Source organism: Phlebotomus papatasi, chromosome 3 (assembly GCF_024763615.1).
Source record: "Phlebotomus papatasi isolate M1 chromosome 3, Ppap_2.1, whole genome shotgun sequence".
Classification (NCBI taxonomy): Eukaryota; Metazoa; Arthropoda; class Insecta; order Diptera; family Psychodidae; genus Phlebotomus; species Phlebotomus papatasi.
Window position 1 is genome coordinate 81,301,725 of NC_077224.1, and position 20,499 is coordinate 81,322,223.

At 32.3% G+C, this 20,499-nt stretch overlaps 1 protein-coding gene across 3 annotated transcripts in view; it reads left to right on the forward strand.

The window, feature by feature from the left end:
- LOC129806015 (dual specificity calcium/calmodulin-dependent 3',5'-cyclic nucleotide phosphodiesterase 1-like) overlaps positions 1-20,499 on the forward strand; it is a 455,456-nt gene that overhangs the window by 415,490 nt on the left and 19,467 nt on the right. For 2 of the 3 annotated variants that reach the window (XM_055854306.1, XM_055854307.1), the window contains one exon: positions 8,151-8,276. In XM_055854306.1, coding sequence (XP_055710281.1) covers positions 8,151-8,276 — 126 coding nt within the window. Of the gene's footprint in view, positions 1-8,150; positions 8,277-16,439; positions 16,491-20,499 lie in introns of all 3 variants that reach the window. The other variant, XM_055854308.1, reaches the window with a different exon arrangement.

Sequence of the window (20,499 nt, forward strand, 5' to 3'; positions counted from 1 at the left end):
TCTGAATAACTGAGAATGTCTTTAAGGGGAAGTAGGGCACTTGCGAAAATGGGCTTTTTCCAAGGGGGAGATATTAGGGTTGGAAGTGATGTACGGTTGAAAATGAAGTGCTTGGAAGTCTTTGGAAGTGGAAGTGTCCGAATATAAAGTCTTTAATGCCTAATTTCGTACTTTTCAGACTACGCCACTTTCAGTTAAGATTTTTAATTCAAACGGCAGTGTAATTTGAAAAGATCTTTTTTGACATTTAACAAGTTCGGTTATGAAAATGAAATGGAACAAATATGCTCAAATTTATTACAGCTTAATTTGTGTTGTAATTTTTCTGAGGAAATATTCAGCTGAATAATAATTTTCTTTAATTTTTACAGGAATTTCAAATTCATGTAGTTGCTCACAAATGATGACGCTATTGCAATTGACTTTGCATCAATTTGATATAATTATTTTAATAATTTATCGTAATATGTATTGGATGATTGCATAAATTCGTGGGACTTTTTCGCAAATGTATTTTAAGGGGTATCCTATAGGACACCTCAACAATTTTTTTTGTTTACATTTTTGCATATGCTGGAAAGGTTTTAGTGTATTACGTATTCTACAAAAAGATCGATTTGTGCTTTTGAGGATTTTTACAAAATGAGAAACGAAAAGGAACATTTGTAATATTTGATGTTAGCGTAATTTTGAACAGATCTAAGTGATGGACTTCCGTAAAAAAACATTTTGGAGGTTTATTTAGATCGTGTCCTTGCTCTTAAGATGATTTAAAAGTGACTTTGAAAATTTCGAAATAGGGATTTATTCTTCTTTGTTTAAAAACTCGCTACATAGGCACCACAGTTTTAACTGAAAGAAATAAGAGGAACTATATAAATGTGATCATATTTCTGATCCTGTTATGTTGCGATAAAGATTCTTTTCTGAATCTGGATTGATGACAGGTGATGAGAACTTTCCCTAATACAACAGTAACGGAAGAGGTTCTGAACAAAAAAAAGCCAAGCTTGTGGCAAAAGTTAATTAGAAATCATTAAAAATCTTTCCTAAGAATGCAAAATGTTTTAATTTTAAAGGATTTTGGAGCCAAGGAGAGTATCAAATTTAATAACTAAAAAGTATAGACACTTCTAAAGTGCTGAATTAGTTGTTGTACTCGTACTTCTGAGCTCTTACAGACTTTCCAACACAGTTTCAATACTTACAAACAATAAAACATTTTTTTAAACTTTCTTTTCCAAAAGTAGCTTCACTGGTCTCTTATGAAAATCCAAAATAAGTATGCAAGAATATCTGTCGCTAGAAATTCAAAATATAAGCAAAATGTTAATAATATGCGTAATAATAAATTTCTTGAGATATTTTTTAATGTTTTCTTAACTAGATTTCTCATCAGATTAAATAAACTATTCATTTCTATGTATGAGAAGTGCATAAAGTGCAGGAAGTGTTGGAATTATTGCAGAATTTTCGAGAGTGTTGCGAAATTTTGGAAGTGCAAAGGGCTTTTCCATACAAATTGTGGAAGTGCCTGGAAGTGGTGTACATATTTTCACCCTAATATCTCCCCCTTGGCTTTTTCGCTTAATTTTAATTAAAATTGAGCCTCATCGTGATATAATTTAGGTGCACAAACAGTTTGAGAAGCTAAATTACATTACGACATGGCTCAGTTCCACTTAAACATAGGAGAAAAATCCCAATTTCAAAGGTGCCCCACTTCCCTCTATTTGACTTTTAAAATAGATTTTCGAAATTTTCAAACTCTGCTCGTAAATGATAAAAAAGTTTATCTGTCATTTTGATAATAATATGTGTGACGTGCAAATGATAGGAGAGTAATACGTGAACCATCAGCTGGGTTACCAATTGTTGAAGAAGTTCGCATTTCGTATACGTTGAGGTCATATAAATTATTTCGTAATTTCGAAAGGTTACTTCTGTATGCAAGGAATTTTAATAAAATTGAATTTCTACTTAATAAAAATGATACTATATAATATTCATTAAACTAATACCTTATTCAGCCACAATGTGAATGTGGAATGAAGTTTTTATTGAAACAGTAATCACATGCAGTTAAATATTTGATTTCAATCAATATTTTAGTCCCATCGCATGATTGGCGAGAGCTTTGATAGCTTTGAAAGCTCTAAAAGCTTTAAATGCTTTAAAGTCTCGGCTAATTAGGGAATGATATGGCTCTAAAATATTTAAGCGGGTTTAATATTTCATCAGATGTTTGTTGGTGCTTTGGTTAAATGACAAAAATGTCAAAAAGCTTGTGACTTTTGTGAGTTATACGCCCCTTGGGGGTATTCTAAAAGGGTAGATTGTGCGTTGTTTGCACTGAAGGAGCTGTAGAGCAATCTTCAAATGGGATTGAGCCGTTTTTACACCCACCAAAATCATCATTTCCGACCATTTAACATGAGAAACATGCCATCGTGACCACATTACAGAAAAATAAAGTAACATGGCATTTTTTTCATGTGACACAAAATTCTCGTAAAAAACTCATATCTAGTACCTTTCTTCCACGCATTAAGGAAAATTCTTTCCTTTTTTTGTCAAGCATAATATTTTGTGGGAGAGAACATTGATGACAATTTTCTCACTAAATTGTATGGAAGAATGTTCTCTGGGTTACAATTGATTTTGGAATCATGAGAGTGTAAAAATCTGTCTGTGACTTTCAACCAGAAGATCCACTTCTGAATAAGCTCCTCACGCGTTTTTCCCTCTATATTTGTTGAAATCAAGAGACAGCGAGAAAATATTTTATTTATTTGATATCCTGTCAATGTGAATTTCCAGTGAGATGGGTATACGTTTCCATTGACTAAACACGGGATTGGAATTCACTTGAAAATTCACATCTCTTCCCCAAAAGTTCCAATTGTGCGTGACAATAAAAACAAATTGGGAGAAATATTCTTTATTTTAAATAAATCCCCTCAAGAAAGAAAACGCAATATTTGAAGAAGAGGCAAGAGAAAAAAAATATCGGAAATATTCCTAAAAACCATCTTGGGGAATTTTCTCCATTTTCTTCTCCATCATTTGTTATTTCTTTTTCCCCATTCTCTATGTAACAGCTCCCCCGATGATGTACCATATAGTGTCCGCGATAATGTGGTGTCCGATATTCTCAGCACAAGAAAGCCTTAACTAAATGGGTCGAGTATCGATTTGAATTTTGTTCGTTTTTCCCATATTGGAAAATGGAAGAAATATTTTCTACCTCCCTCCTAAATCGCAGCTTCTGGCGCTGTTCCATAAATTGGCAAGAGAAGAAATAGACAGAATTCAATAAAAAAAAGTATCTTTCACCATAAATTGGTTTTCTTTTGACACTCCTTGCCTTCATAACTCAGATCCACAGAATTTTGATGGCACGTCAGTGCTTCTTCTCAAGCGTCTCAAAACTCTAAATGTCCCTAAAATACTCGTCCTCCATGGGTGAAAATAATCTAATTTTCCTTTAGTATTTCGCTTCATCATCATCAACGTTCTTTGGTACTGAAGCCAAAAACTGCCTTCAGCATGTCGGAAGTCAATTATAGACTTTATTATCCGATTTCACAGCTTTTCGAAACCTATTTCTACTTTTGATATCCTTCTGCAAACATTTCATACATCGATTGGGAATGCAATTGCTGCTAACAAGTTGTGCAATTGCTGTAATTGAATTGAGAATGGAAGTTACCAAAGTCTTTGTACAGCTTGCAGTTTACAGATGAGTAAGCTACAAAAGAATATATTATTCTGTCCCCTGATCATTTCAAAGAACAGAGCAACACATTGTATTTAATGCTTACCCGAGTAATGCCCTAGACACACTTACGGCTTAAGCCGAAAGACGGCTTAACATAATTATTATAAAAATAATGATCGGATTTCATTTCCACACTGAGAAAAACAAACTTTTTTTAACACTTTTTAGGTGTAAAAATATATCAACATTTTTAATCTTAGTTTTACACCTTTTTAAGGATAAAATTAACATGAAAAAGGGTAACTTTAACCCATAATACACCTAAAAAGGGGAATATTTACACCGATTCCGGATCAATAATGCACGGTACACTGAGAAAAAAATGGGGATGCGATTAAATTTTTTTCCTCATAACTTTAACACTTTTTAGGTGTAAAAATATATCGACATTTTTTAATGTTAATTTTACACCTTTTTAAGGATAAAATTAACATGAAAAAGGGCAACTTTAACCCATAATACACTTAAAAAGGGTAATATTTACACCGATTTTGGATCAATACTGCAGGGTTAAATTAAATTTTCCAGAATGTTAATTGGACTTTTTCGGATTTCTCTTAGTGCATCAGTTTCTGACTAATCCGTCTTTCCGTTTAAGCCGAGAAACGGGTTAATTAATGGGAAAGTGATAGGAATTTAGTCAAATCATTATTTTGATTTATAATTACGTTAAGCCGCCTCTTGGCTTAAGTCGTAAGGGTGTCTAAAGTCGGTTTCAGACCTAAGGCTTAGCCCAGTTCTCGATGGTCTCGAAATTCAAAATAGCAAACAGTTTTATTGGTTTTTCAAAATTTAATGGATCACTTGCCCATGTTGACCAATCTTAAGCGACAATTTTCGAAAAAATCTCTATTAAGAAGAAATTAGCTAAGTTAAGCCATATGGCTAAGCCTTAGGCAGGGGCATGACATTTCCTATGTTTCTAATGCGCCGAAAAAGCTTTTGAGTTTATTAGCTGTTTTCTGTCATTGTAGAATGAATTAGCAGAAAATACTAATACAAAATTAAAGCCAATTTAATAACAAAGAGGCAACGGAAAACCCCAAATTGGCAACCTACATAGTTTTGAAGATATCTCGTGAAATGTGTACGAAAACAGGAAAAAATTTACACTAAAACTGGTCGGATTTTTTCAGAGCTAATGTCACCGCCCTGGCCTTAGGTCTGAAGCTCGTATAAGGCAAAAGAGTTAAAACTGAGAATTTGTCAGTGGTTTAAAAAATTCAGAAAATATATATCACACATTATAGTCTTGGCCAGTTAAAAATTCAAAAAATAAAAAATCATTGCATTTGGTCAATAAATAAATCAAAATCGATGTAGAATAGTTTAAAAAAAATGAATATCCTAATATAACAAGCTTAAAACAATTACAATTTTCCTCTTACTTCTCTATTTTCCAAACTTAATAAAATATTGACCAATATTTTATTTAGAAAATTTACTGTAAAGCCGGAACATCGATTAAAGAAACAGAAACAGAAGTAAAACGACCTCCTATTACTTTGATTAAAAAAAAATAAGAAAAAATATTGTAAAATTTTAAGTAATATTATTGGGCATAATCATAAAATATCGAAAAAAGACTACAAAAGCTTAAACAGAAATAACAACGAATTCATAATATTAATTTCGAATTTATTTGATTTTCGAAAAAGCTTTAGAACAAAAAATTAGTACAGCTCCCATACTTTAGAACTCGTTCTCGTTTTATAAATAAAAAATAGACATTCGGCATTTGACAGCTAGAACACTAAATCTAATACCAAATAATTTATTTCCTTCAATAATTATTTAATTAATTTATTTGTTATGGTTCTGATCGTTCTGGCACACTTTTTCGATCAGGAAAATTTCATACAGTCAAAATTCACATTCCTTTCTATCTTTAAAGTTTTGCATATGTCTTTCTTTCTCTTACGCACTCTTCTTCTTCTTCTTTTGAACATCACGCCAAGTTAAATTTAGTTGAATTGAATATTGAGTGCGAAAAACTGAAATAGGCGTATCTAAAACATTTGAGAAGGAAAAAATGTTACTTTTGGTTATCACTGAGAGAAATCCGAAGACGTTAAAATAACATTCCGGAAATGTTTATTTTACCCTGCAGTATTGATCCGAAATCGGTGTAAATATTATGCTTTTTAGGTGTATTAAGGGTTAAAGTTACCCTTTTCCATGTCAATCTTACCTTTAAAAAGGCGTAAAATTAACATTAAAAAATGTTGATATATTTTTACACCTAAAAAGTGGTAAATTTACGAGGAAAAATAGTTAATCGCATCCTCATTTTTTTCTCAGAAATTTTTCCGATCTAAAAGATGTACCGGGAGTTTAAGTAAGTCCTTTCATTCTCTAATAACGATTCGAAATTATGAGATTTAAAGTACTAACGGTAGTCATAGTTCGAAATTTTTTTTGACAAATGACAGAATGGAGTAAAATTAGGAATTTCAAACAACGGGGATTTCAGGGCAAATTTTTACAAGTTGTCGTTGATGTTCGAAAATTCTCACTAGATTTCGAAAGTTCTAAATAAATTAATTCGCTGCGCAAAGGTGTAAGAATACGCAATTAAACAGTATTTATGTTTTGTTTTATGATTATTTTGAAATTTTATCACTGCCACTGCTAACACTCAAAATACTTCGAAGTTCGAACAGGAAATTTTATTGGGCGTAGTAAGGCGCCTTTAAAAAATAAATATCTTATCTTATGTTATCTTAAGTGGGGCAGCTTCGAAAGTAAGGTTTTTTTCCAATTTTCGAATAGAATTAAGCAATGTCATGATGTAATTTCCCAACAACGATAGAGTTCCCTGTTCGACATTTCGCGACGGTGGCGGCCTCCCAAATGTTCAGAAAGTGGTGGCCATTAAAGAGAACTATTCCTTCAACCGCGTTCGCTTTTTCCCAGCCCGTAAGGATTTACATTGGACCGAACCCTGTTCCGAACGCGTTTGCTGAACGGCGTTTAAACAGGGAACTTTCGTTGCTGGGTTAACTTCGCAATTGTCCAGTTTCATTTAAAAATAGAATTAAAAAAAACCTAACCTCAAAGCTGCCGTAATACAAAAGTGCGCCGCATTCCCCTCAGGCTTTTTCGGTGATTAGAACAAGATACGAAAATGCATTTTTCTTGGCTTTTGAAAGCGATACTCAACACTAAACCTACCGACCGTTTTTGGTCGTTTGTCGGTCAAATGACAAACCGCGGTAGGGTAGGATACTCAACAAATTTGTCGCGGAAATGAGCAAAAAATTAAAATTTGAACACTGAAATAAATTAATAATTTAGTAATGTTTGATAGTGACATTGTACCGTTTAAATATGTGGTAATTTTAAACCGGTCAAATTGACCGGGCCTTTGTAGGTTTAGTGTTAAATTCGGAAAGCTCACTTGTAAATTTTGCTTTTAGCTTATTCGAATTTAATTTCGAAAAATCTTTCTACTTCGAATGGTTATTTCTGAATACAAGGACATTGCAAACATTGCAGTTTTAAACAGAATTAAAAATGATACAAAGACTTTAGGGGAGACCAGGGTAGAATTAATCACGGATGGTATTAGTCAGTTGGATGTTATAATTTGCCTTAGAAGGAATGTTAAGGAAAGCTTTATTCGATATACACACCTCTATTCCTAATCATTATACACAATGAAAAATTCTACATCCTGGCTGATTTGACCCCGGTATGCCCTATTTAAAAAATCTATTTGTATATTCGTTTTATTTTAGAAAACAAACTTAGTAGGATTTTCTCTGAATGAAAATAAAGCCACGAGGTTCAAATTAAACGTCCAATTTAATATTCAGCCATTTGACCCTAATATTCAACTTAAATACCGAATTTAAAATAAAATTTAAAATTCATCGAAACATTTTATAGTGGGATTTCTGGAGGGTTTCTTTTTTGCTATTCTTTCTTCACGTGAATGGTCGTTGGAATTTAAATGCATAGTGAAAAGGCTGGAAATGCTAAAATGTCTTTCTCTGGTGAAAATTTTGTGACCGCAGAACCCATTTAATGGGAGAAAAACCACATGAAACCACAATCACCAAAGATTGCAAAATCAATTTTTGGTGGAAAATCGTCGGAGGAAAAGAGCTTTTTTTGCTGAAAGTTTGCAGAAGTTTACTCAAAAGTAGAGGGAAAAAAAGAGTTGAGGCTGGGAATCGATAAAATTATTTAAACTTTTGAAATTGAATGGGAAAAAGTCTATAGAAAGTTGCTATATTACCTTAACAAAGAGAATTTTCTTAATTAAATCCATGTGAATTGATTTATTAACAAAACAATACAAAAAAAATCTGACCGTTTTTGAAGCTGATGAGATATTCTTCTAATTGAAATTCGTCATTATTAGTATTGACCGAAGTCGAGAGAGGAATGAGCCAGGAGCACCCAGAGATGGTGCAAAAACCGCGCCACAATTGCATGGGCGCGGGACAACGGTCCAACGACGTCGCCTACGTACTCCAGTCTGGGCCAGGTCTCTGTCAAAAATACCAATCACAAAGTGATAATGTGTCTGAGATTGTCTGTTCAATAGATTAATCTAAGTTTGTTCCGTTTTTTATTCTTGATTTTTTTTTATTATCTGTTTTTAATTATCTTTAATTCCATTTTAACCTCCTATTCTCATTCTTTTTTTTCCAACACTTTTATCTTTGAGCTTTATGTTTCCATTTAAAAAAAAAAAACCTCCCTTTTAAAATTCTATTAATAACTGTCGCTCATACCTTCTTAAACCGTCAACTTTCGTAGAGCTTTCTGTGAATTTTGTCAACAACTTTTCCCACCCATGAAAGTCGCTTTAGAATTTTTTGCCAAGAAAAAGCCGACATATACGAAAACTTTCTCTCCAAAGAAGCTTTAATCTTCTCTCAATAAATCACAATTCATTTCAATATTACACTTCAAGCAAGAAAAAAAAACACGAATCTAAATTTTTTTGTTCCTTTTTAACCTTCTTTCTCTTTAATCACCCCAATAAAAAGAAAAACACCTGAAAACTCTTGATTGCGGAGAAAAATTTTCACTTGCATTAAATTTAGCATCACCCCTTTTTTCGTTTCCAGCAAATAAGTAGCTCAAACAGAAATATAAATACAAAATTGGCTTCTTTCCGTGCTACCATATTCTGGATGTTTATTTATTTTTTATTTATAAAAATGTAAATATTTGCAAAATGTGTTTTTATTTCAATCCCATCCTATAGCCGTGTAAATGCAAATACTGCATTTATCGTTTATATTTTTTTTGTGTGTACATAAAATATAACTCTATCATCGAATAATCTCGTGCTTGGAGAGGTGTGAATGAGCTTTCAGCAGTGTTGTTAAATTACACGTCACTTGTGAGATATACACGATACACAATTTCTATATAAACAAAGCGCAATTGCTTTTCCTTGTAAACATCTTTTCGAAAGTGCGTTTAACAGTAAACGAAATCAAATAGATGGCGCTGATGCTTACTGAAATGTCAAACGTTTACAGCTAATCAAAAATTGTTACAGTAGAACCCCGCTATATGCCATCGCTCTATAGTCCACAATTTATCGACCGTTGATTTCAAAACACTGATTTTAAGTTAGGTTATGTTTATTTTTAGTAGCCGACATGCAATGTTGTCATAATTATTTTAATATTTTTGGCAAAATTTATTGAATAGTTGTGATAATTGTGATACATAATGAAGAGAGCGAGGACAAGTACCACAATCGCAAAGGAAGTGGAAGTCGTCGAGCAATATCAATACTAAAAGTCGTTGATAATTAAAAAAATGACATGGACTATAGTGCGACCCAAGTGTCAAATATGGAAGCAAATATGGCCTATAGTGAGGCTCTACTGTAATTGTTCTGTGTTTTTTCTAAGATTACTTTTGTAAATATGTTTTAAAATAAAAGTGTTTAATTAAGTTAATACGATTTGAAAAGAATCCTAACATGTTCTACCCAAGATGTTCTGAGTGAGTGAAGCATTATAGAACCAAAATTGTTATAATCTGAGTATAGCGTTCATCGTTCCGTCTCTTTGACTACTGAAAGTTAAGTGATTCACTCTTAAGAGCCTTAAGGGTTTCTACTGGAATTTAAACACAAAATTCTCATTATAACTCTTTTAAAAGTGCATTAAAGGACTTGTCAGTCCTGGTTTCATAAGGCAACAATTTTCCTTCTTCAGTAATCGGATCCAAATTTTGTAAATAATTTTTAAAAATTGTTTATGAGAGTGAGCGGGACGACTAGATCTTAGGTCTCTCGCATTCTCATTGATATGTCTAAAACATGTTTACAATGCAAGAGTTATTGTGCTCTGGCCAGTAAAGCGCCTACAAAGAAATATTAGTTTTTTTGTTGTTGTATCAGTTGGCAGTACTACTGCATAGAAACCCGGATAACTGGGATAACGAATGAAGTTGTCTATCAATAGATGATGTGCTATGCCAACAGACGTACGTAGAAGGTTTGAAGTGAAATAAATCATTACGGAAAAACTAGAGATAATTTACTTTTGTTTTGTAGACATGTCTTCAAAATTGCCAATAAGAGTGACTAAGACAGTGAGAGTGAATGAAATCTAGATCTAGTCATCTCACTCATTCAATATGTCAAAAACCAAAATGTCAAAAAGTTGTCATGACATTTCACATAGCTTTTTCTCAAGGTTTTTAATCACTAGGAGCGATTTATAAAAAAAAAATGCTTTCTTTAAGAAGAATTACTCATTGTACAGGGAGTTCCGCTTTGAAAGAAATTTTCAGCACCAAGAAAAAGTCCGCGAATTCACTTCGGTGACACAGAAAAATTGCATACCCGCAGGAGAGACCTTTGAAATAACTCACGGGAACGCCGTGATGTACGCAAAACGTTATCGGAGCCAATTTTTCAGACTACTTTCAGCGAAACGGTTCCTAAAAAATGCATTGCAAACTTACAGCATGAAAAATACTTACATACATTTAGGGTCATTTCAAAAATTGTTTTATAAATGAGCTCCCAATTGGCAATTCATATCAAATTCTTTCAATCCGTTTTCACTTAAGCCGGAACTCCCTGTAGTCAGAAACGTGATTTTTTTAAAGACAGTTTTTACGACAGTTGTTTCTAGTGTGTAGATGGCTAGGCTGTTTCGAAGGAATCTTACAAAATGAGTATTATTGTACGCTACGCAAAACTAGTAACAACATTATAGGTTTCACACATGAAATATTCTCTTACCTTGAAAAACATTCTTGAGGTTCTTGATTTTTGAGTAGGCGGTATGAATAGAACTAAATTTTCCCACATTTTTGATATTTTCTTTTTTAATTCTAGTAATTGACCTATACGCACAATTGTCTTTATTTTGCAAATTTTTCTCTGTTTATCGATAAATCATTTAATTTTGTTTTCTACCGGTATTGGAACTCTGAATCATTTTGTCAATGCTATATTACAAATTTAGAATTTTTTGTCAGATAAATTCGGAAGAATTAATCAGAAATCCGATAGACATCAGTTACCAAGAGATTCATAGGGCTTCGTGTAATGGCAATTCGATTCTCATTGGGCTTTAAAGTTGTCCTGCTCCAGTGGTTGATTCACTTTACAATTTTTCGCCGAAGCAGCAATTGTCGACCAAACCCGTCAGACACGGGGTAATAGGGGCTTCCCGATAAGGCTTTAAGTATCTTCCGACTTTAGCCATTTTTTAGTGCCTTATTGCTAAGATTGGAACGGTCTGGACCACGAACATAAAAGTCGGATAAATGAAATTACCAAATTCATCTCTTGATTTTACTTCCAAATATTGTACAAATGATAAAAATTACAAGTACAAACTTCACCTTTTGACCTATTGTTTTGAGGCATGTATTTTTAACATTCAGATGTTTCGTTTATAAAGACACGTAGATTCTTTCGAATTCTAACGCTTGCAGGGTATGATTGACATTTCTTACCTTCCAAATCCGAAAAATACTTTTAAAAATAACGTAATTTATATATGTGTTTAAATCAAATGTGAAGACTTCCTTTCAAATCTTCGTGGTGACGTTTTTCGCGTATTTCTTTTTCATTGTATACGATCACAATGTATGTAAATATTCAAGAGGCATCAGAATAGTATGGTTCTTAATCATGCAAAACATGAATTTTAAAACATAACCCCACATTTGACGTTTTGATTTACATTTGCAAGACTCTATTGTACGATATCTAACATTAATTGTCTCACTTACTCGTACATTTCGTTTCAAAAACAATTGTGCGTAGACTATTATAAACAACGGAAAATCATGTAAAAATAATGAGCAAAGATTTATTATATTTGATCATTGTCTGACAATGATTTGATACAATAATGCATTACCGGAAATTTCCCATATATGGTCTAAGCCAGAGGCGTGCAAGAACCGTTGAAACCGAATAAACGTCAAATGAAACATGTACGTCTATAGTCAAAACGCTACCAGAACAAACTTCTTTTGACTTTGATTCGGTTTTTAACGATTATTGCACACCTCTGGTCTAAGCTGTCAAACCGTAAAACCCCGCGTCATTGGCGCCATCTGGTTGATTCGTTGCTACATCAAAATTATTTTTAGAAAAGTACACAAAACTATGATACAACATTTTGTATTGTTATGTTTGCAACATTACCTTAACGCCCCGGAAATATCGAATAAGGGATATGTTGCTTATAAAAAACGGGTTTATTTTCACAATAACTCCTCATACAATAAAACTAGGTTTTCTGTTTAATAAAGTCAATTGTGCGAAGCCTATTTGTACATACAAAAAGTCTATAGAATATTTCAAATTCCAAAATATTTACAGAAGACCTTTTACGCGTAATAAAATATGCGTTAAAGTACTTGGTGAACTCTTGTTCTGCTTAATAATTTAACAACACTGGCGAATGTTTGTAAATATTTGGTAACAATATTGATGATGATCAGAAAAGCAAACAATTGAGGCAGCAAACTTGAAAATGTATTTATTACTTAATTGTCTTCCTGCATCCGATAGATTGTACCGCAGACTATTGACCTTTGTCCTCAAAAGTTTGTCACCTAAAATTTTGATGAATTGTGCATGCTTGAATAGTTCCACATAGCTCTTTCATAATTGATGACAATAGCCTCACAGAATCCAAAATGTCTATTTAAGCATCCTGTTTAATATTTCCCAGTTATTGCGGGAAAATTCATTAGGCTGGCTATTTAATCAGTGTTATAGGGGCAAAGACAGAAAATGTAAATTTATGCTGGATGGAAAAGTCATTAATGTTCGAAATACACAAATTTAGTCACATTACATTTGCACGGTACGTCTCACAAAGTTTATTGAATTATAACCTCCTAGTTCATATGTATAATTCACTGTAAAATATGCTGGAACATGATTCATGAGAATCGCACAACATGGTTTTTCAATCATGAATCCATTATTTAAATTGGCATATGTGAATTAGATTGAGTTTAGGTTTGTAGTGCCAGAGAGAGAGAGATCTGAAAGTTTCGTATGGAGTATGGATGGAAGATCACTATAAACAAGACAGAGTTTATGCTTTTGAACTCGACAATAAATTTGTTTTCAGTTATCGATAAATCCTCTCCATTTACTCCCCGAAAGGAAGCACAAAATGTAATATGCATTATAGGATGCCCTTTGTAAGATAAGGCAACCATCTATCATTTCAATAATCTTATTGACTTTCTCAACTATCGCTATCATCCTATTTAGATCCGAAACCTCTATGTGCGATACGTAATACTTAAGTGCATCATGGCTTAAAATATAGAATATTGTTCACTGAAGTATTCCGAGAATTTAATAATGCATTTAATTTCAAAGAGAAGAGGATATGCAGATATAACAATGAAATTTTAGTCTACCCGGCTGGACCAACCAAAAGTAATAGGAAATAATAGCTCGGAGAAAATAGTGATAACATAAATTCAAAATGATTTTGAAAAAAGGACTAAATACTTTCTATTTCTATTTTAGATTTTTTTAAACAATTAATTTAACATTGATTTGTAGAACAATTTGTAAAATTTAACTAGAATACAAGACACATTCGTTTAGTTTTGTCTTAGATCTTAATAATGAATTGGGTTACGAAGTCTTTACGTCTACCGCCGACTTAGCAAAATCGAATCCTAACTATTGAATTTTCCGGAAAAATTCTTGCTCAGGAATTTAATTGGCATCTACTATTATTTTAAAAACTAATAAAAAAGGTTGTAAATTAAATAATATCAATACACATCGATTTGCAATTATCGTAACCGATAGTATATCAAACGTGGATAAAAATTCGGCCACAGCCTTTGGCGATAAATAATGCCAATTAGCTCGTCCAACATACCATTTCTCCTTTATCCAAAATATATTTTCTCTTAATTTATTACAGGACCTTTACATAATATGTTTGTATTTTCCAAAATATTTCGTACATTTAGAAAAAAATGAAGTATAATAATAAATATTTTATTTCTGTTGGTCCGCTTGCATCCCTCGGCGACTTCACGACCGATCTTCCTGATAAAACGGAAATAAACCGGATCAACTGATCGTATAAAGCAATACACTCAATGAGGCCATGTACTGTACACTGTCTCAATAAATTGAATATTCCCAAAATCCTAATCTAATTTTAGGGATTTAGGGTAAAGGCTCATTATTTTGGACAGTCTGCTTATAAGCATCGATGTTCCAAGTTTGAAGTGCGATATTTTCAATACTAATTGACTTTTTTTGTTACTCTCTTATAAAAGGGTTGTTTATAAACTTAGCAAGGGTTTATTGTCTTTGTTTTTACTAAAATTAGTCTTAATACGTTTAAAAATGAATTTATATGTAGAGGTGAATTTGACGCGAATTTTGGACTACTTGGTTATTAATTTGGACAACTTGGCTGTAAATTTGGACACATAATCCGCCTCAACGGGATACCCATTATTCTTCATTTCATGAACCAATCTTACCAAGTCCTCTTCCTGTTCATGTAAGGCAAACGGAGAATGTCACAAGAAGCCCGGAAACTTTCCATATCATTCATTAAAGTGAATTGATTTCGGTACTCCAAGTATGTGCGGATTAGCGCATTCCTTGACCTTTCCGAGAGCTTTTCAAGGCTTTTCTCACTACATCTCGTTCGTACAGATGATGTTTCTTTGCTTCTCCAGGCATTTGTCCAACCTAGTCATCACAAAAGCTAAAACTTCACGAAATTTCCAGAGAAAAACACCTTTCCAAAACATGGATTATTACCTCACTGGTGAACCTCTTAGAAAATTGCCCATTTTTCACACGAGAAACGTTATTCACAAAGCAAATCTCACTTCAGGTCAAATGTGCAAATCACCATTAACGTGAATCAACACTATATTCAATGAATATTTAATAATATCACTTAAAAACAGCGAGGAAAAATTCTTAGTACTTCACTACAGCTAAATAAGACTGAAGTAAACACGAAGTTCTGTAATATTTCTCGTAAGCAATTGCTCACACTGAATTTTCAACAACGCAATTTCAACTCAAATCATATTCAAAATTTAACCTATTTAGTGTTAAAATATTCCAAAAAGAACAAATATTTAGATAGAATTCATTATTCATGAAATATTGGAATAAAAATCCATAATTTTAATCAATTTATTTATATTGTCCAATTTTATCCTCAAAGTGTTTAAAATAAGAAACTGGTCAAAATTATGAGCCCTTACCCTACATAGTAATGTTTAGACTGAATTAGACATTTAGCGGTGTGTCAGCTTTTTACCTGAAACAGTATGAAAAGCCTTTATATTTCCTGCTCAATAATCCCCACCTTCTCTGTGATAAATACAATATATTTGTGATATTAAAATAAGAAAACTTTAAGATATTAATTACCTGAAAGGAAAAATAGGGTTATGATCCGGTTTTAATCGTTTTTCACTATTTTCCTTTTATCTTTATGATAAACTTTAACTTCCAGTGAATAGATCTCATAAAGACTTTTTAAACAAATTTATTTTCACAGTCTACTGTTATAGTCGTAAAGCAGTGATTCTTAAGTAACTGACAAATACAGCTTACTAATATCACTTTCCGGGCAATTGGGAATAACTGCGTGGACAGCCGGGTACTTTTAGAACAAAGCAATAAGTTTATAGACCAATGGAATTTTCCAACTAAAGCCTCGTGAAATTTTATTTTATTAAATAATAAAACTTTCTATGTAGCAATCAGCTTCCTGTACCTCATAGATCATTATCAATCATTTATATAGATAAATTTCCCATTAGAGAAAAAAGGCGATTTTCAAAGCCGAAGCGCTAAGGCGTAGCAATACATCAATCTTACCGAGACCCTGCTGTAGATATCGTATCTTTTGCAATGTTAACAAACAATTCAAAGCAATAAGATGGCAATATGAGATAGAGGAGGAATTTGCAATTTGTCGTATTTCACTTGTTGATATAGTCAACTTATCTGTCGATCCGTAAAGTATACATTATGATGATTCTGATGAGTACTCTGAACATTTCAATTAGGATGCACAGCTGCAAGAGATGCAATAATCCAGTAGACACATTGAATGTAGAAATTAGAATAAAATATCTAATTTGTTCTAATAACAAACTTTTATATTAAAACCCTTTCTTATAGATTATTGCAACGAAACCGACGTTCTGTGACGACAATAGGTCTAGAAACTAGGTGTGTGCCATTCTAATCCTGAATTGTTTTCATAATTACATTCTGTTTTCTTTTTTTTTGTCTTTTTCAACTCTTGAGCAATTTTATGTTGTGTGGTTTCTTCCAACTGATGGCATTTGTTAATTCACATTCTGTGTTTTCCGTAGAGCTTCTCATTGGAAAGCTCCAGTGAAAGTAGAATTCAGTTTTGTGGTGTAACAAACATTGCGGCTTTTAGTGCTGTAAGCTTTGGTTTTTTTCTTGGCATCATGCCACATTGATTTCAGGTGGAAATTGGAAGATAGAAATTCCAGCAATATACAGGATGACAAATCCAAGGACTAATGTGATAAATAAATTGGTTTTGGTCATTTCAAATTACCATAATGGAATAATAGTGCTATTCCAATTAAAAATTAACATGTTTTTTCGTACATTTCTGTTCTCATGTGCTTCTGCATTATCGACTTTTCTTTTTTTTTGGTTTGTGTCTCGACTGAATTAAATAAAATTATGGCGGGGGCCAGCTTCCTCTAGATTTATATCACGCGTATCTACGGTAATGAGATTATAATTTTCTAACAATTTTTACTTAATAATATTAGACAGCTAATACTGCCAAAAACAAAATTTCGAAAATTTTCGAACATTGGGATTTCAAGGGGAAATACTATGCGCCAGAAGATAGGCAAATTCACCGGAGACAAATAACTTCGAAAGGGATATTTGAGAGTGAAAATATCCTTGTTTAAATGTACCTCAATAATAAATATTTCAATATTTCTTTTTGTTTTTGTTTTTTCACAATTTCTTTATACCAAATTTTATCTTAAACGTAAGGTTTTAGTACAAATAGAAGTCCTATATTAATCTATGTTCTTAGGTAGTATGCACAATGTAACGTCGAAAATTGAATAATTGTGTGAAGGCATTAAAATTCAATTTCCAACAATCAGATATGAATTATTTGTTTAGCGACTTTGTCAATTTTTACTCAATTTGTCACCATAAAACTCAAAAGTATTTGATGGGAAAAGTTTGGCTGTAAAGTGCCGCAGAAAAAGATTTCATAAGTCAACATCCAGACGCTTAAGTAAGATGGGAAATCTCTCTTCAGTCGTCAAGATAGCGTTCCTCTTGGAAGTACAAATGGTGCTTCCTGCAAATTTACTTAAAATTTAAGCACTATATACTTCATTTATTTGATATTTTCCATACTAAAAAGGAAGTTGAAATTGATAAAATTTTGCCTGGTGTTTGTCGAGTGAATTTTGTCACAATGTGTGCTCCTTCATCTGAAAAGATTGAATACCATGTCTCTTCAGTAACTTACCAATGTCTCTTAAAATGATAACAAAGGAAAACATTGATGTCAGAGACAGTCTCAATAGGAAGCTATTGATTCTTCACATTTCACCTCGGGGGCATTGTCGGAACATACAATTCACTATGTGTCACTTGCTATATATTTCTAGTCGACATTAAGATCCATCGCGCCTGTGTACACATTTTCATGAGGAATAAAACCGATTACGGGAAATATATAAAGTATAGATATATCGATATTCCATTTATTGAATATCTCCAATGAATCCCTAATGTTTAAATGTTTGTCTTGGGAGGAATTTTCCAATAGGATGAAAACTTTTAATTTCCTTCAGGCTTTTCCTCCATACCACCACCGTACACGTATGCCCATAAGTATATTATTTCTCGTCTACTTCCGAATGTGATCGAAGAAGAAGACTTTTATATTAAATCATCGTAACTAGTTTATGGCACAAAATTGCCTTAAAGTTTCAATAAACGTATATAAGTTCATTTCCCATCTCACCTTAGAATCATATCATTCGCTTGATTTTATTTGTCCTGGAAACGAAAATATCCTCAGGAAAACTTTTTAGTACCATCGTAGATGGTTCCCATAAAGAGACATTACAAGTTTATTTTGAGCATAATGATACTTTTACCTGTGTTTTATTTGGCTGGGATTATTTCAGAGAAATAATGCTTTGTCGTTATTGTTTTAACCGCAACGAGTTAAAATGAATTAACCAGTTATGACCTCTTCAATAAAAAAGGAGATTTGATCTATTTATTACTTTTGAGCTTTCTGATATCAACAGGAAAAAATCTCATTAGGTTTTCACCAAAAATGTTTTAAAAAAAAGTATCAATATCTGTGGGAACGTTAATTTTTCGACTTTTCTACTATATTTCCCACTTTCCCGCCACTTTTGGAACCACTATTCGCCACCTGATAAAAAAACACTAAAAACCGCGGCAAAGTGATGCTAAATATTCGCTAAACGAATAGGGTAAGTGTGCCAAATTCCGGCCAGCTTGCAATTTCGGCCACCTTCTTTGTTCCTCGAATTTCCATGAATTTTTAGTTTTTACATACTCTAGAGATTATACAATGGAAAAGAATAACAAAAAATGTAGCTTCGACCAACGAGATGACGTGAAAAAGGCATTGGAAGAATTCCTGAAGGGCAAGGAACTATGAGAATGAAGGTGGCCGAAATAGGGCACCAAAGCTATGTCTACATTTTTATATTCATTTTAAAATGTATTAAGAATGATTTTAGAGTAAATAAAGACGATAAACTGTCTACAAGGTTCTAAGCAACACAAGTAGAAGAAATAAAAAAAATCAATTTCTATTAAAGATATTACATTTCAAACTTGACACTTTGGAGCTTGCATGCAACTATGCCGAAATTTGGCATACTTACCCTATAGACTGTTTTCAAATTCATTTAAAAACACTCTATGTACATTTTTTGGCAAGGATTCTTTACAGTCCGCGTTTGTTCCTTCTTTAACTTTCGATTTTCACCTCAAACCCGGTAAAAATGAAAAGTTAAACAAAAGATGAAATAAAAGATATTTGTAATTGATTTTAAGTATTTAGGAAAATTTTTACAAGGATTTAGACGATTTGAACAGAATGAAATTGAAAATTCTGAAATTAAATGAATATCAATACTCAGAATAAAAGATAGTCTTGCGAAATTAACAAAAAAGTTTGTCAAAAGGATGTTCTTAAATACAGAATATGGAAAATATTTGTTAAATCGGCGGCCAACTGGATTTTGTTAAAGGTTTGTCAAAAGGAAGTTTTCCATATATAAAATATACAAAAAAGTTTTGTCAAATTGGTAAACAACATCTTTCTGGCAAGATTTAAACAAAATGAATTTGTCTGCTTACAAAACTCTCTGATTCAGATTAAAAGAAAAACATATATTTTCTAAAATTGTACATAAATGTTTGTGAATTACTATAAGTAGCTTAAAAAATGCTCGTAAATTGAACAACCCACAAAAAATTCGTAAAAGTTTGTATTATTTCCCAAACATTTTTCGTAATATTCTCACTTGACGAGCATTTTTTTGACGAACATTTGTTCGTAAACAAACAAGCAATGTTTGTCAATTTTTGTGATTTGTGTGTAAAGTTTTGTCAGACAAACAAAAATTTACGAACAATTGTTTACAAAGAAACAAAATAAAGTTATAAATAAAAATACAAACTTTTACGAATATTTTAATAGGTTATACGATTAACAAAAATTTCGTAAGTCCCGAATAGGCATTCACAAACATTTACGAACAATCTTAGAAAATTTTTTTTTCCGTGTAGTAGTTATTCGGATAACATCTTGACGGTTTCATTTAAAATACAGTTCATATAAACGAAAATGAATTAGTTTCTAAAGTTTTTTTTTAACAAATGCATTATTGAATACAAAAAAAAATCTTATAACGTATCTTTAAAATATTAAAAATAAATCTTTAAAATATAAATATTTAAATTTGTGAATTTGAATTAAGTTTTGGACCAGTTGTTTGTAAATTTGGACACTTGGCTGTAAATTTGGACAGCTAATCCGCCTCAATAAAATGCCCATTGTTCTACATTTCAAGAACCAATCTTACCAAATCCTCTTTCTGTTCATGTAAGGGAACCGTCGAATGTCACAAAAAGTCCAAAAACTTTTCACATCATTCATTAAAGTGGGTTG